The sequence below is a fragment of the Epinephelus lanceolatus genome, chromosome 14 (genome assembly GCF_041903045.1).
Source record: "Epinephelus lanceolatus isolate andai-2023 chromosome 14, ASM4190304v1, whole genome shotgun sequence".
In the NCBI taxonomy this organism is placed as follows: domain Eukaryota; kingdom Metazoa; phylum Chordata; class Actinopteri; order Perciformes; family Serranidae; genus Epinephelus; species Epinephelus lanceolatus.
Genome location: NC_135747.1, coordinates 34061846 through 34079234, shown reverse-complemented (window position 1 = coordinate 34079234; position 17389 = coordinate 34061846). Strand labels below are relative to the sequence as shown.

Genomic DNA, 17389 nt, shown 5'->3' with positions numbered 1-17389 from the left:
ATGGAGAACTCAACAGAGATTATGTCATTTGTGCTGGCTATGTATGGTAACATGGGACACTTTAAGTACCTGTATTTCACAGTTGCATTGTTATTTTACATGTCAGTTATTTTTGCCAATGCTTTTCTTATTGTCATTATTTATCTGGACAGAAACCTGCATGAGCCCATGTTTCTATTCCTGTGCTGTTTGTTTGTAAATGAAATCTGGGGCAGCACATCTATGCTGCCCTGCTTGTTGGTACATATCTTGTCAGACACTCATGAAATTTCAGTCATTTACTGCTTCCTTCAAATATTCAACATTCACTCGTATGTAGGTATTGAATTTGGAACTTTGACAATGATGGCATATGACAGATATGTATGTATTTGTAAGCCTTTACATTACAACATCTTAATAACTAAAAGAATTGTACAAAAGGTCATTCTTGTTATTTGGGTGGCTACTTTTATAGAGGTTGGAGTTTTATTGTCACTTACTATTCGTTTAAAGCGCTGTGGGGCTGTTATCAACAAAGTTTTCTGTGCACACCACCTTGTAGTTGAGCTTTCTTGTTCACCAGACAGAACAGTGTCACTCATTCATGACCTGGTGTTTGGCCTCATTTTCTCTGTTGCTACTCCTGTCTGTTATATTTTATACACTTATGTAAAAATTCTGTCTGTTTGTTTAAAAGGTTCCAAAGAGACCAGGATGAAAGCCCTGGAAACCTGCACTCCGCATTTTGTTTCACTCATCAGTTTTGTCCTTGCCTGCTTTTACAGTTTGATCACTCAGAGATTCGACATGTTCTCTGTTCCATATCCGCTGTGTGTTTTCTTGTCCATGTACGTGGTGATCATCCAGCCTCTGCAAAATCCACTCATGTATGGCCTTAAACTGTCACAGATCAGACATGCTTGTAAACATTTGCTGACATTAAAAACATCACAGCTCTACATTTTTGTATTAGTATTTTAATTTTACACTTCATCATTAATGAAATGAAGACAGTGTAGTTTAGATTGTGAACATCTGTTCTACTGACCATAAAAATGTCATTACTTTAATTACAAAACTTTAATCTGCTCAGGTTGGTGGCCTGAAAGAGGTGTATTAATTTTACTCAGAGCAAGAAAAATGTTTTGTCTGTGCAATGGTCCAGTGCAATAAATAATGTGTTTACTTTAATCATGACACAGGCTGCTGTGTATCCCCATAAAGAGAAAACACTGCTGATGTACACCCATTTAGTTAACAACAACCATCTAAAGAAAGGGGCTTCCTAAAAGTGACTTGATGGCCTAATGTGGCCCCTTGACACGTTATTTGACTCAGTAAAACATTTGTTTTTCATTTTTGAGCCACATTCAAATTTCATCGCCTCATTCAGGAATCCTTTTTTATATAAACAAAATAAATGTTGATCAACCATTGTTTACTCAGGAAAAAATAACTGAGCATTAAGGTCTTTTGCAGCAATGCCCTGAGTCATTCATATACTAGCAGCCACAATAAATGATGAATGCTTTCTCAAAAGCTCCATATCTATGCTATTCCTTGAAGCATATTCAAACTGTAAAACTGTATCATTTATTTTATTGCAATTCTATTTTACTCATTTGTCATATCGTCAAAAATATCACAAAAATACCCTGAATACCATGATATTATTTTTGGGCCATATCGCCCACCCCTAGTTTTTTATCATAATGTGGGGAGTATGTCAGGGGCAAGATTTTAAACTTTGAAAAACAGATATTATGCCTGTAATGTTAACACAACAGTTTGTGAAAGCAGATGTTCCAGTCTTAATTAACATAATGAACCTGTGCCTCCTCTTGGTTCGTGTGTTGACACATTTAACCAACCTGACAAAGATTTACACTAACCACATTACCTGTAATTAGTTTTGTAAGCACACCATACAATATTGTGTGTTAGTTTTTATTTCTTAAGTTAAGTTTATATTTCTATGTCAATTGTCTAAACTGTTTAGAGAAGAACTGCTCTCGCTAAAGCTAATGCTAACACTTGTGCCGTTGCCAACATTAGCACCGTTGCTAACATTAGCATTAGCACCAACCTTTTGCTGACCGTTGCTAAGGATGAAGACCCGGCCCTCACTGTTCTGAATATCCAGTCCTCCCTCAGCGAGATGAGAGTCCGCCTCCATCTTGTGGAAAACACTCCGACGGCGACGGCCTTCCCAAAACTTCGACTGCAGCGGCCTCTACTGCTACAGCCGCGACAACGGCAGTCCGCGCGCTGCCAAACGACGTCACTCCGCACAGAACGCTGGGAACTGCAGTCCGGAGCGCCATTGTTTCTCCTGCTGCTGCAATGACTGTGGCTGCGTCCGAAAGGCCCACTGGCATACTGCATACTACTACTACGTATTACCACTAGATACTACTCCTACCTACTAAACAAGTTGGGTCCATTTGGACATACTAAAAGATTGGTGGGAAAACACAGCAGACTCTTTACCCACCTGACTGTTCTTTGGGTCTGTCCCCTGTCCCCTCTCACTCATGTAACATGTAACATGAGGTTTTACAGCTGTATACTTGTGATGTGACAATAGTGTTTTTTCTGATGTCTGATTTTTGGCCTCATAAATGTCGCTAAATAGGCTATTACAGCAGGGCTGTACAGTGCTACAGTCTTTATAGCATATGCTACTAGAAATGATCCCGTGCTAAGTGATATCTGTATCTACTGCACATGTGCTGGTGAGTTGTGAAAGGTTTGCAAGATATTACATCCAGGGTGTCTGCAGAGATTTAAAAAGTATTGAAAGTTGATGAATCAATTTAGTGAAAATTGAGGCCTTTAAGTTTAACATAGTCTAATATTCCTCTAATATTGCACAGTTGGTTTGGCATCCAGAGGTTACATGGTCAATAATAGCTTTATATGGAGAATAATAGCTTTATATGAGGTTTTTTTACATTTAAAAAGTCCTCAAAACTTATAGGCTACATAAGATATATTTCAAAAAGAAGTGTTGTGGCATGTGAGGAATATTAGCCTCTATGTTAAACAGTTGGTTTGACATCATTCACTCAAATGGTTTTAGCAGATATTTACTTTTCTTTTGAATGCCAAACGCATGTGAATGTCCAATATCAAACTAACTTAATACCGGTATAAAACAGACCGCTTTGTTCATAATCATATTAGCAGAAATACATTTTTGACCAATGAAAACTGTGTGTGTTGATAATTGTATATTTGTGCAACTTAAATCTTTAGCTTGTTGCACATAATGAAGGAGGCGTACAGACCTGTGCAGCCACAAATGAAATGGTCAAACATACATATTATACATATATATATATATATATAGATATAGATAGATAGATAGATAGATATGTAACAAAGTGTGCGTGTAGTTAAATCTGTATTGATGCGCTGCTCCAACCGCCGGCTGCCGTTGCTCCACCATGTTTTGAATCTTGCCGGGCAGCGAGCACGTTGAGACTGATGAGGGCGGTAACATGCCATGCAACGTCTACAATTAAGAAGAAGACGAAGAAGAAGCCCGCGGTGCATTTTGGGTAAGTAGTAGCCCTGCAGTATGCTCTGCGATCATACTACAATGTAGGCGTGTTTAGTAGGGGTGGTAGCATACTACTCCTCCCTACTACGGTTTCGGACATACTACATACTAATTTGGTCTACTACAATCCATACTACTTGGCCTTTCGGACGCAGCCTGTGTTTACAAGGTCTTTAGTATCCCGGCTTTGAGCATATCCGGGATATGATGTTTACATGGAACACAGAGAAACCCGGTTATTCATATCCCTGTATACATGATAAATACCAGTAACCCATTTTCTGATCACTGCATCCTATCTGCGCAGGCGTGTGTTACGTCTTTTACGTCTTTTGTTTACAACAGATTGAGCAGGAAATGTGATATATTTATTAATTATATTTAATTATTAATTATTATTATTATAAATATTAATATTTTCCACCGCTACCTAACTTGTTCAGCGGTGCAAGGTGGAAAACCAGCGTCACGTAGCTTGTCCGCAACAGACTTGAATAGGTCGGCATTTCTGTGTCTTCTGCCGTCTAAACACGTAGTTATGTTGAATTCTTTCATCGTTTTCAGGCAAAATTCAGTCTTTTCGTTGCTCCAAAAATGGGAAGCTCTCGTTGCCGCCATGTTGCTTGTATATCTGGTGCGTCACTCTGGCACCTACGCACACGGCGGGCAGCCGTCAGAGACTGGGATAAGGCGTATTAATGCTCCAGTATCCCGGCTTCTATCGGAGTACTCCAGGTGGCAAAACTGGGTTTCTTGAAACCGGGAAAAGGGCATAACCCGGTTTCTGAATTTGGGATATGGTGTTTACTTGCACAAACACAAAAACGGGATACTTAAAAAACCCAATCAAAACCGGGATACTAAAGACCTTGTAAACACACTCATTGTCTCCTCAGCTAAGGATTAAAACTCTCCTAGATAATGACATTAATTCAGTTAAAATTCTGCTGCGTTCATAAGAACTATCTGAGAGCAATATTTATATTTTATTTAACTAATCTTATGTTTATTTAACTATTGTGCCTGACCTGGCAGTGTGTTACAGGGACACTCTACCATAAATCTTTGTCAGTTAAGGCAGAATCGTACATCCCAAAAAACAAACAAAAAAAACTTGAAAACAATCCCAGCTATTGTTAAATGACTGCAAATTGCCATTTGTTTTTCGTCTTTTAAAGGTGCGGACACACCAAACCGACATCAAAGAACTAGCAGCGACGAAAGCCAACTGTTGCATCGTCCTCACGTTGCCTCACGTCGCCCTGTGTCAGTTGCATTTGAACACACAACAAAGACTACATACAACAGCCAAGTAGCACGTATGTTCTTCACCTGCGTGAGAGGATATAACGCAAAAAGGGAAACCGGAAGTCTGAGGAATGCATGAGATAAACAAAGTAGCGGAGTGACAGAGTGGTACATCCTGTCAGCCGAGGGGTTTCCTATCTATGTAGCCGGCACCGCAGCACCTCCACGGACTATTACATCCAGACGGTCCCAGTGTTTCCTCCGCAGGCTCCACTTCACTCAGCTGCCCGCAAACCCACTGCTTCTTCCCACTTTAACCTGAACAACAAACCGGGGCTCGGTGCTCCGGTTGGATCCAAACGGAGAGCCGGGGCGAGCTGGGAGGCTAGTGGAGGCTAACTGGTTGTGCTTCCTTCCAGTCACGCTGCGGCTATTCAGGTTAAAGTGGGAAGGAGCAGCGGGTCTGTCGGGCAGCTGAGTGAAGTGGAGCCTGAGGTGGAAGCACCAGTTTGCCCTGGTTTCACTACAGGCAGATTCACTCGCTACAGGGACGAGGAAATAAAACCTAAACAGCCAATCAGAGTGAACTCTCTCACCGACAAGCTCCGCCGCTGATTCAACATGCTCAACCGGCCGAAAAGCCGCCAACGCTGAAGTGCCGACGGTGCAGGACACACCGCAAAAACTAGGGTGACAGATGCTCACTGATGCCCGACTTCGACTGACGGCCAACCCTCGGCTTGGTGTGTCAGGGCCTTTGGATGATTTCATCCTCAGTCCCAATCAGAGTGATGTATCAGCGCACTAAAAGACATTTTAACCTCCCGAGACCTGAACTTTTGTTGTGTTTGCATTTTTTATTTCGCCTAGCTATTTGGGATCAATGGGACCTGATAAGTATAAAAAACTAAACATTGTCAACGATAATTAAGTCCCAAAGTCATCAAAAGAGTACTCTCTAATTAACAGCATCTGAGCTTGTTATTGTTGCTAAAATTGGCCAAATTTGTTGCCATATCAAACATTATTAATCATAAATAAACAAGTTTCAAGCATTAAATCTGATCAGGTTTTGTCCACTTTTGTGTCGCAATCGCCTGCAGACTGACTTGACACAGATAGCTGCCATTTGTTTTTACATGGATTAGTGTATTGTGCTCTTACTACCACTAGATGGCACAAAAAAAGTGTCCACGAACGAGGACAACAGGTCTAAGTTAAGTAGAATGAAGTATAAGGTCAAGCAAACCCAAAACGTGACGTCCCCATGTGAGGGCACAGGGTCTCAGGAGGTTAAGCAATTGGCCCATTAATAGCGATACAATTTTTAGGCATCAATTGGCCAGCGACCGTGTAGGCCTACAAGCATCACTGCCTCTCAAAATCTGCTTGGATTGGAAAGCGCGTTGGATGCAGTCTCCATGACAAAGCTTGTATTGCTGTCTTTCTAGGCCACTTTTACTGTGCTATGAGAATTATTCCCCAAGGCAGATTATTTATATCTAGTTGTTGGACTTCTCAGAACAATGGATAGATTCCATGAGCTTGTAGCTTTAGATGAGGGGAGCAGATCTGATCTAAGATTCTGGTCATCGCTGTGTGATATGTGTGGCGGCAGTAGCTCAGTCCATAGGGACTTGGGTTGGGAACCAGAGGGTCGCCGATTCAAGTCCTTGCCCGGACCAAATATGGAGTGTGGACTGGTAGCTAGAGAGGTGCCAGTTCACCTCCTCAAGCAAAGCATAGAACCCCTAACTGCCCAGGGTGCCTGTCCATGGGCAGCCCCCCTTGCTCTGGCATCTCTCAATGCATGTATAGGCCCTGTTTGTGTATGCGTGTGTACTTTGGGCCTGTGTGTATGTGACAAAAAAACTGTCCTTGTGCGATGCAGGACGAACCATTGTCCCTGACAGATAAAGGAAAGCCTATGTCAAGGCCATGGTTCACCTTTCACTCTTTTGCATTGGAGTGGCTCCCTCTGCTGCTGCCTTAGGCCCAGCATCTGCTCTTCAGCAGCCTCTAAGCATTATGTTTAATGGGGAGTAAATGAGACCATCTTAGCTCAAAAGGCTATGAGCGCTAATACCTAAGGAGACGGACATTAATACTTCATCATGTGTTAATCAAAATATTGCATTTGGAAATGGTTGGCTGGATTTCGCTGCTCGACTTTTAGGTAGTACGACCTCTCATGAGATGCACGCTTACATCCCTCCCAAGAAGCAGCAGTGATAGCTGAAATCTGCAGCCACACATATATTGTCATATCTGTAGGATGATCTCTTTCAGGATGTATGCTTGAGGAATGAAATGTTCAGTGATTATATTTGGATGTAACATTTGGTAGTCTGTAACCTTTTTTAATTTAGCCTATGTGGGTTAATACATGGATATTTATGGTGTGTTACTTTTAATTTTTAAAATTAAATTTTTATATTCTAATAGTTTAATTTTAATTGTAAGATGGGGTGTATCAAACCAAATAAGGCTGTGCACTAAATCTTTTACACCAAGCTATTATTTCCTGTGAACTGTGAAGATATTTAGTTGCTGTTGCTATAGCGCATTACATCACTGTGTATTTGACTGAAGAGGTCCCCTGAGAAGCACCAGCACAGTCACTTTTTCTTTTCCTGAATAAATGATAAAGGTGCATGACCGACAATCCTGCATGAATATGACTGCTGCTCACTTAAACGCCTGTAATGCTGAAGTGAATTCCATTGTGTACAATAACCAGAGGTTGATGTAAAACAAACAACATATGGCAGAGAACTGTGTAGACTGTCATTTAATGCTCACTATAGTTTCACAGATTAATGTGACATACAGTCCATGCAATAAATAATAATAATAGAGTAGCATGTACTTACTTTATGCACAATATTTCTTAAATTCATTGCGATATGGTTGAGTATATTTCTCTTTTCAAAGCAGAGGTATTCTTAGTGACTCCACTCTCTCACAAGGATGTAAAATAAAAGACATTTACACTATAAATGAAAGCAGAAAAGGCACAAAACAGAGCATAGAAATTCACCAGAATGCAGGAATGTTTTGTCAGAGGACCCACAACCCCCCTGTTTCATATGTGTTCACTCAAGCATTGAAAGAAACCTTCACCCTTTGCTCTCTAATGCTGTGTTCACACTACAAGTGACAAAGCAACAGCATTACCGGCTACATTACTAATAATAATACACGATATTATGACGGGTGTCTTACTAAACATGATTTTGATATTTCATTTTTAAATATCATGGTTATCATCAGTACCACTGTATTGCTACACCCCCAGTGTGAACACAGCATTACAGTATGTTGGCCTCACGGGAGCCAGGCTTCAGTATCTGAAGTGTAAAAATAAGTCTGAGACATTTTCTGAACCAGGGGTAGAAAAAGGCATAGATCACAGGGTTTAGACAGGAGTTAAAGTAGAACAGACACACTACAAAGGCGACAGACAAAGCGTTGTGCACGTTGCTTGAAAGAAAAACGCAGTAGTATGGGCAGATACAGATCAGAAACACAACTACAACAACACCAAGAGTCCTGGCTGCTTTAATTTCAGATTTCTTTGCTGTTACTTTCACTGAACCCTGAAGTGTGACAACATGAGCCCGCATGGCACGAGCCTGAGACACAGCCACCGCAAATACTCTGACATACAGAACTACAATGACAGTGACAGGACCGATAAAGGTAAATATAACATCAGCAGCTGCTGCGATGCTGTTACTGCCAACCACGCACTCTCCATGGCAGGAAACATGTTTACCTGGTTGTTCCAAGTTATCCCTCAGCAAGAGAGTCTGAAAGATTATAGAAGATGTCCAACACAGACAAACACAAACTTTAACTCTTTTTGGTGTGACTTTGGTGGAGTAATGCATAGGATCACAAATAGCCACATAGCGGTCAAGTGATATGAGCACCATGTTCCCTACTGATACAGAAGTAATGCTACACTCTATAACATAAAACAGACTACACATGAAGTCGTTCAAGGGCCAGCAGCCGTCTATATTTATCATTTGTATGACAATGAGGAGCCCCACGAAGAAATCTGAGACTGCCAGAGAGAGGAGGAGGAGGTTGGTGGGGGTGTGAAGCTGCCTGGAGAGAAGGACCAGCGACACACATATTAGAAAAATCACAAGTCATTACATTTATAATACACAAGCAGCAACTGAAACAAAATGACATTATCAAACTCTGTCGTCAATTGCAGGCACTGAGTCTTCCATACTTGACAAGTGAGATGGAGATGATAACCATCGTGTTAAGAGTTGCGGTGAGCAGAGTGATGCAGGACAGTACAAGTTCAGTCAGTATGACCTCAGAGTGTGGACGCTTCGGCCTGGTGCAGGAGGCGTTCAGGAGCTGTGGGAAGCAGAGTTCAACATCATTGTGGGTCTCCTGCATCACAAAGAGAGACAGAGAAGCTGCTTTGCTCTGGCAGGTCTCTGACCAAAGCTCTCTGAAATACAGACAATTCATAGCTGCCCTCCCTCCCATGTCCTGTGACACTTTTTTTTTTCTTTGCAGCAGCATCCCACCCCTCGACTTTTATCACTCGGCTCCACGCAGGATTCCCGTGGGACTGGAGTCATCTCTCTGACTGCAGTCAGTTGAATGATTTCCAGAGTCAGCCAACTTATGCAGATTTAAATAACTTTAAAGGCTCTGTATGCGACATTCAGAGCATTAATAAAGCAGCTGCTATGTAAAGATATGGTGGAGTAATGGCGCCTGAGCGAATGAATTCACGCTCCCTCTGCGCATCTTGCAATGCGAGCTTCTACGTGGTTTGTTGTGGTGAGCAACAGGGGTATGCCATATCATCTCATTCACGATCATACCCTTATAATCATATGAAAATTCATATCGTGATACTCCCCATATTTCGACCAGTTGACATATTGACGTCTTTCTGTTACATACGCCAACAACAGGCATAGCTGAAACCAAAATTAACTCCGACTCTGCTTTGGTTCCAAAAAGAAGAGCAGCTTCAGTAGTGTGGAATAAACTGTGGCGTCCTCAATGTTTCATGAACAGTCCTGGACTTCTCAGACTCTTTTAGCGACTTACCGCTCACTTACCGCTCTCTTCCTGTGTGCACACAGGAGTCGTCGTGGTCAAGTGATTTTGTCATAAACCTTTCGTAATGTCAACCTACATGACGTTTGCAGCTCAACAAAAAATGACATATATGTGAATGTGCGATAGTTCTGGTAGCCTATCATCCGTTACAGACTACAGATGACACAGATACCTGCGACCTTCAGTCGCCAGTGTGAAGGAAAGGTCTTCAATATAGTACTAACGCACACCAAAGAACATCACCGCTGATATGTTGAAAAAAAGTTTTTCGACATCGGGATGTGTCGTTAATGTGTTAAATGGCCAACTAGTGTCCTAAATCCGACCTGTTGGTCTTCTGGTTTCCCTTTTTGAATAATAAATACAGATTACCATCACCTGGTGCTGTGGAGAGTTATTTCCTCTCATGCAAGTGCAGAATGTACGTCCAAGTTGGCCGTTGGCTGTAGTCTCTGTGGAGTGTTCAAGTGCAAATCTTTGGCAAAGACACAGGCAACGTGGGACAGCACAACAGTCAGCCTATGTCACCACTTGGATGTCATGGATGTTGGTTTGGTGTGTCTAAGGGTACTTTCACACCTGCCCTGTTTGGTTCCGTTCAATCAAACTCAAGTTTGTTTGCCCCCTAAGTGCTGTTCGTTTGGGCAGGTGAGAACACAGCAATCACACTCAGGTGTGCACCAGAACAACCTGACTGAGACCTTCTTGAAGAAGGCCAAACGAACCATACTAACTGCACAAACGGACCTGAGTTCATTTTAACCGAACCAAACAGATGAGGTGTGAAAGCATCCTGTGCCTTAAATTCTAACTTAACCTTGACCATGATGGTGGCAGGTTTGAAAACTGATTTTGTCTATGCATTTTAAAGGTAAACACATAAAACCTATTTTATCAATCAGTGAAGAGGATTTGTTAGAAAACAAGTGGCCTTTCCAAAACATATTAGTGACCCTGTTGTTTTCCTTGTTACTGTATGTTTGTTTGAGATTACACCCTGCCTGTCCACAGTGGTGCGTTTTGTAATTGGTCTCAAAGGGATGATGAAGATAGCGACATTTCGACCACTGAGACTGTAATGTATGAATTGTGTAACCAACTTTTCAGCAGTGTCATCATCACAACTGACAAAACGAGATGGACATTAAATATCACATATATGTTTTGGATAAGTTTGGAGTTATGAATTATTTGCTTGTGAGGTCAACAGACATTAGCCGTTGGGTCATACAGTAATTAACTGTGTGAAGTGTGGCCGTAGCCAGGCCTGCTCCCTGAGGCCTGTTCAGCCCTGTAGAGGTGACACACTGGGGAGGTCACACAGTGGAGGACCTAATGACTCTCATTACAGTGAGCTTACATCACCTCTGGGCTGGTTGTTGTTGGGACTTTTGGCTTTCTAGCTAACATTTGACCAGTTATTTAGCTAACAACTTGGCTAAAAAGACACATTAACGTAACTTTCTTTGTGGGTTTTTTAGTGATGGATATAGTTGGATGTTGCGGTTGTCATCTCACTGATTTCTGAGCTGCAGACAAAAGTACTGCAACTGCAGTAGTGTGCAGCTTTTTGAGTTGCATACTGCTTTTCTCTTCTTACTACCGTCATTGACGACATAATTCTTGAATCCAGTCTCAAGTCATGAATACCTGGCCCATTCTTTTTCCCAACTTGACAAATACTTAGGATGCATTCACACTGGCACTATTTGGTTGGCTTTTAACGAACCCTGGTCCGCTTCCACCGATAGTTCGGTTCGTTTGGAGTGGTGTGAACGATCATTCGAACTCTGGTGCGGACCAAATGAGTGAAACCAGATCCACTTGAGAAGTGGGGGTCTCGGTTCACTTGCAAATGAACCCTGGTGCGGTTCCCTTGCAGAGGGAAATGCAAGCAAACTATCCAGTGAACCAAAGAGAGGAAGTGATGTAGAGTGCAGTGCATTTTGGGTAGAAAAAAAAACACAAAGCCAACAGTGCGAACCAGGAGAAGCAGAAAAAAAGCTGAGGAGTAGTGAGAAGTTGCAGGCACTTACCTCAAGACTGCATAAAGTTGGTGTTGCTCCATTGTTTTTGTGGTAACCAAGCCGGCTGAAGGGGATAGATTTCCGTTTTCGGTCCAGGTTTTCTTCTTCCTCATGCTTTTTTTCTTCCTGGTCAGTGGTCGTTTCGGGCAGTACCGCCCTCAAACTGTGTGATGTTGTCCATGCCGTTTGGTCCGCTTTATAAAGTGTAGTGTGAAAGTGAACTTAACCAAATGAAGGTGTGAAATTTTCGGCATTCCCCGCCCAATTAAGTCCCCCGGACTATCCTGGTGTGAATGTGCCCTTAGTCAGTGATCTTTGCATCAGATACTGAAGCACAGAGGCACCTTTCACTGCAGTATAACACACACCAGGTGGCGGCAGGCGTTGACGCCATCAAATACCACCACTTTGTAAGCAGACATTCAGATCAGAACGCACAAAGGCACCTTTAGATGTGACAAAACACACCAACTGGCAGCAGTTTCTAATGCCATCCAAAACTGGATTGAACAAAGTAGAACAAAGTACATTTTTTAAGTACAACATTAGTAATAAAAGATGTACTTAATTATTTAAGTGCATCTCAATTGTGTCTCAAAATGTACAGTAAACTTAATTGTATTTCAGTGTGTCTTTGGGAGCACTAATGATATATTATTAGTATAATAGGTACATCACAAATAGCACATAACAGCCAGTCATTAAAGCCTCCTGCTTGCTGCATCTCAAGGCCTCTCCAGTTGCTCACCAAGAATGTGATGTCTTTGTGGTGTTGATGGAATAAACTGTCCAAACTGTGGGGATAACAGCACACACTAACAGTTTCTCCTCAAAGGCATTCACAAAAACTAATAAAAGTAGCTGTTTGGAAAGTTGTTTTGACCTCTGCCAGCCTGATCTCACTCCCAGGGTGTCCAAAAACACACTGCTTAGACAGTGTCTCTCAGCTGCAGATACAGATGCACAATGCACCCCTTAGCGTCCCTATGAGACGCACCAGGCTTTCAACTTCTTTCAACTCCAATGTAAACCCATCCATGTCAAACCCATCATGAGAGAAATGCTTAGGTGAATGAGTCCAACAGATACAGGACCTTGACTCAGAGGACCAGTGTTTGTGTCCTATGTGAAACTATAACTCAGTGCTTACTCATTTTGTGATGTGAGTCGTTAGCATAGACTGTCCCAAAAAATTCATGTAGCCACCATAACATCACCCATTGGTTTGTGGACTCGCGTTTTGAAGCCTTGAGTTTCACATTTTGGCTACCACCATCTTGGATTGTTGGAGCAGAAGTGACCATGTTTGGACCACAGGGTGGAGATGTGGAGGAGCAAGGGGTGAATCTGACAAAGAACCCGGGGACATTATCGGCAGACAGCTTGTCACTCAAAGCAGCCACGCCCTTAACTATGCATAACTTTTAAGGATAATAACATTTAAATGGCTGAGTTATATAAAAATTCACATCCGGTACAATTGTCATGAACGGGGAAATTAGCAGTTGAGACCAAATCCATTTTTTGTACTGGCTGTAAAAATGGATTCACGTTCAAATAGCCATTCGAGGAAGTGTAGTTTTTGGCACTTCGGCATTGGCTTCATAGGAGGTTGCTGATTGGTCCTTCCTTCCGAGTCACTTGTCACAAAAGTCGACTGCTGAGACCAACGGCAACCATTTTCTTTTCCTAACCCTAATCTGACCAAGGAGTTTTGTTGCCTAAATCGAGCTGCCAATCCCCAGCATCAAAATACAACGCAAAAGGGCTTCTGCCCAAGTGTCAAAATATTGTAATACCGTTGCACATCATACAAATAAGATTGTGCAAAGTCGGGTGTTGGGTTGTTGGTTTCAGAACATTACAGCAACTGTTAGTCGGTTTCGGGCACTGTTCAATGACCTGAGAAACAGCTGGTTTAAAGCTTACTGAGGCCTTCAACTTAGCTTTAATGATCTATAGGGTATGGTTTAAAGCAGTGGTTCCCAACTAGTGGTGGTCCAAAAGTGGGTCGCTTGTCCATCCTGAGTGGACCGCAAGTGACTTGCAAATGTGTCAAATTTGTAAAAAACGTGTTATTTTGAAGGACAGTGAATTTCCGGCACAGAGCTTTTATTTTTAAGTGCTGTTTCCTGCTGTAGAGTGAGTGACTAATGAGCAGCTGTTTGACAGAGACAGCAAATGAGCTCGACGACATGGCTAAACACAAGTATGACACTGAATATATATTAAAATGTGTAGAACTTCAACTAAAGACTAAGGAGAATTTTGGACTCCGTGGCTGAACCAGTTGGGAACCACTGGACTAAAATGCATGGCATGTTCACCTCTGCCAGTTATATGGCATATCATCTAGGCACAAAGTAAGTAAGTATTCGGACAATCCAACAATGGTGGATTCAGCAAATTGAAGAAGAGAGGAGTAATGTCACTAGGGCTGCAACTAACGATTATTTTCATTGTCGACTAATCTGTCAATTATTTCTTTGATTAGTCAACTAATCATTTTATCAAAAAATGTGTTAAAATGTTGAAAAATGTCGGTCTGTCTCTCCCAAACCCCAAAATTATGTCATCAAATGTCTTGTTTTGTACTCACGCCAAAGGGTTTTAGTTCACTGTCATTGGAGAGTGTGTAAAGCTGCCAATATCTGAGCGTAACAAGCTGCAATAAGAGTATTTTGGGGTACTTTTTTCTATGAAAAACGACTCAAACCGATTAGTCGACTACTAAAATAGTCACCGATTATTTTAATAGTCGATTAGTCATCGATTAGTCAACTAATCGTTGCAGCCCTAAATGTCACTGCAGCAAAAACTGTAGGACATTTAAGCAGCAAAGCTTAAATTTGACAGAGGAAACAGAACTAAACTTTTAGCCTCTGAAATAATCAATGAAGTTATGCTGCTCCTTGTGCATAAATGTGCATGCCGTCTCTCTCAATGAAGAGTCGTACAGCAGCTCTGTGCCGTTCTCTGCTATGTTCAGATTTTACAGAATGCAATTAATACTTTCCTCAATAACGATGTATTATTTCACCCACAATCCATCCATGTGTCCCTGTGTGTGTAACAAGCTGAGCACATATATTTTGAATCCTATGTGACCGCAGCTCACGCATCTTATCTGAATAATGGGCCTTTTAAACAGCAGGAAAATACTGAGCCATTGACTTTAGACCACGTTTTTTTATTGGTCAGAGTAGCAATACACAAACAATGTGCCTGACCACACCTCATTTTAAGACCTACATGCCAGTTGGCGCACAGATGAGTGCAAGTTACACAGCGTGGGTGCTGGCTGTGAAAATGACAACCGTGTCAATCTGAAATTAGCAATGTCAGTTGTGTTACACTGTGCGCCACTTTGCTCCGAGTGTAAAATAGCGGCCATACTGTTGATATCCCTAGACATGAGAGCAAAAGCAACCTTTTTCCAAAAGTCCCTGTACCACAATATTTAGCGGCAGTGCCGGCCTGTGGCATGGGCAGTACAGGCGAATGCTAAGGGCGCTATAGCAAAGCCTACTAAATAATAGAGAGGACTCCCCCGGCCCCTTCCACTGCTCCTTACACTTAGCCTGCTCTCTGAGGGAGATATGCGGAATTATCTTACCTGAAACGCGCTGTATCTTTATCATGTCAAAATGACAAAAGCTCTCTGAAGAGGATGAAGAGGAGTGCATGTGGAGAGAAAGACAATGAAATCAGCAGACAGAGAGCTAGTTATGGTTTTGTCTTAGCAGCCGGTGGCCTTAAGGAACAGCTCATAGAGGGTGCATTGATTTGAACTGTGAACCATTTAAACTCTATTCAGTCAAAATAAGTATTGGTTGAAGGTAAATTGTAAAGTTCTTGTAAAACGTGGCTTTTGGTAAGACACTTGAATAAGGGGAGGCTCAGGAGAGGCTCGCCTAGGGCACCAAACGTGCTGGGGCCGCCACTGCTTAGCGGTTATCAAAGATGTTTGTTATCTCACTGATGTCTACGATCAGCCTGGAATCATTACATTTTGCTCAGGATACAACGAAAGTTTAAATCCAACATTTCCTTAGACTTTGACACTGTTGCATCTCTAAACACAACAACACAGACACATGCATGACTTTAAACAAGCCTCCCAGTCTCTCTGTCACTGTACGTTATAATTCAGAATAGATGCTGCCATCTGCTGGCGATGATTGGTATCACACTAGAGAAGCTTATGATGAGAGCAGGTGAGCTTTTCGGTAACTTAGCAGAAATGAAATGCACTTATAATAATAATAAAAATAATTTTGGGGAACAATGGTACAAGATATCCAGATTAATCAGAATCAGAAATATTTTTACTGATTCATTACAGTTGCTCCAAGGTAAAGGATAGAGAATTATAAGGAATAAGTGTATGAAATAAGTCTTTAAATATAAAGCAATAACATAAAATAAAGCAGAAATGAAAAAAAAACATTACTGTAAACATTAATGGAATCTCTATCATACAATGCTGCCCTCTTGTGTTGAACTCTCAGACTACAGATTCAATTTGCTGTCTCCACACAGCCCGAGGAGGGGAATCCAATAATAATGCACAGCAGTTGTCATGGCGAAGCCTCCATGCAGCCCTGCAGAGGTGATGTCATCGTCAACCAATCACCACAGAGAGTGGTGTAATGTATTGCTTCCACAGTGCAAAGGTTACACATGAGGAAGGATGGGAAACAGATCAATTCATAGAGATCCAGAGGTCCCTCACGAGGTTTTGTAACTTTAAATTCATACCTTTAATTCTTCAAAAAGTAACTTGTATCTGTCACAACCGAAGACTGTTTGATAGAAAAATCAGTCCGTAAGGCCCAGGGCCCCACAGTTCAAGGAGCCCCACTGGCCTTCACCTGTGAAATGTCATTCAAATTAACATGAACAGACCATGAAGAGACTCAAAGTTACCACAAAGAGATATAAAACGACTACAGAATGATCCAGAACAGCTGCAAAGATGCAAAATGACTCACAATGACCAGTAAAAGGGGCAAAACAACGAGAGACATGAAAATGACGACAAAAAAAATGCAAGGCAACTTCAAAAAGATTCAAAATGACTCCAAAGAGACACAAAGCAACTGTCAATAGACACAAAATGACCCCAAAGAGACAAAAGCAGCTACAAACAGACACAAAATTACATCAAAGAGACTCAGAATGACTCCAAAAAGGTGCAAAAAAACAAAAGACATGAAACTGACAACAAAGAGATGCAGGGCAACTTCAAAAAGATTCAAAATGACCACACAGAGGCACAACATGACTTCAGAGAGACAGAAACCAGCTACAAAGAGACTCAAAATTACTACAAAAAAGGAGCATAACAACCACAGACACAAAAAACAAACTACAAAAACAGATGAAAAAAGCAAAAAGCAGCCACACAGCTATAAAGTCTGTGTTTCTTGCACCTGTGTAGAAGAAGTGGTGAGGCCTT

At 41.7% G+C, this 17389-nt stretch overlaps 2 protein-coding genes across 2 annotated transcripts; one reads left to right on the top strand and one right to left on the bottom strand.

Moving 5' to 3' along the window:
* On the top strand, nt 1-963 carry LOC117250444 (olfactory receptor 4E2-like). The gene has a single exon (XM_033616484.2). The coding sequence runs from the start codon at nt 1-3 to the stop codon at nt 961-963; it is 963 nt and encodes a 320-aa protein (XP_033472375.2).
* Nucleotides 964-8106: 7143 nt separating this feature from the next.
* On the bottom strand, nt 8107-9159 carry LOC117250454 (trace amine-associated receptor 13c-like). Its single transcript, XM_078174170.1, has 2 exons — nt 9045-9159; nt 8107-8911 (listed from the first exon to the last, which is right to left on the bottom strand). Exons 1-2 carry the CDS (start codon nt 9071-9073, stop codon nt 8107-8109), a joined length of 834 nt encoding a protein of 277 aa, XP_078030296.1. The 5' UTR covers nt 9074-9159.
* Nucleotides 9160-17389: the final 8230 nt, after the last annotated feature.

Excerpts from the sequence above, each read along its gene's own strand:
- LOC117250444 (XM_033616484.2), top strand. The coding sequence starts at position 1 with ATGGAGAACTCAACAGAGATTATGTCATTTGTGCTGGCTATGTATGGT.
- LOC117250454 (XM_078174170.1), bottom strand. The coding sequence starts at position 9,073 with ATGGTTATCATCTCCATCTCACTTGTCAA. Across the intron at positions 8,912-9,044 it reads ATCTCCATCTCACTTGTCAA|GCAGCTTCACACCCCCACCA; the intron begins GTATGGAAGACT and ends CCTTCTCTCCAG.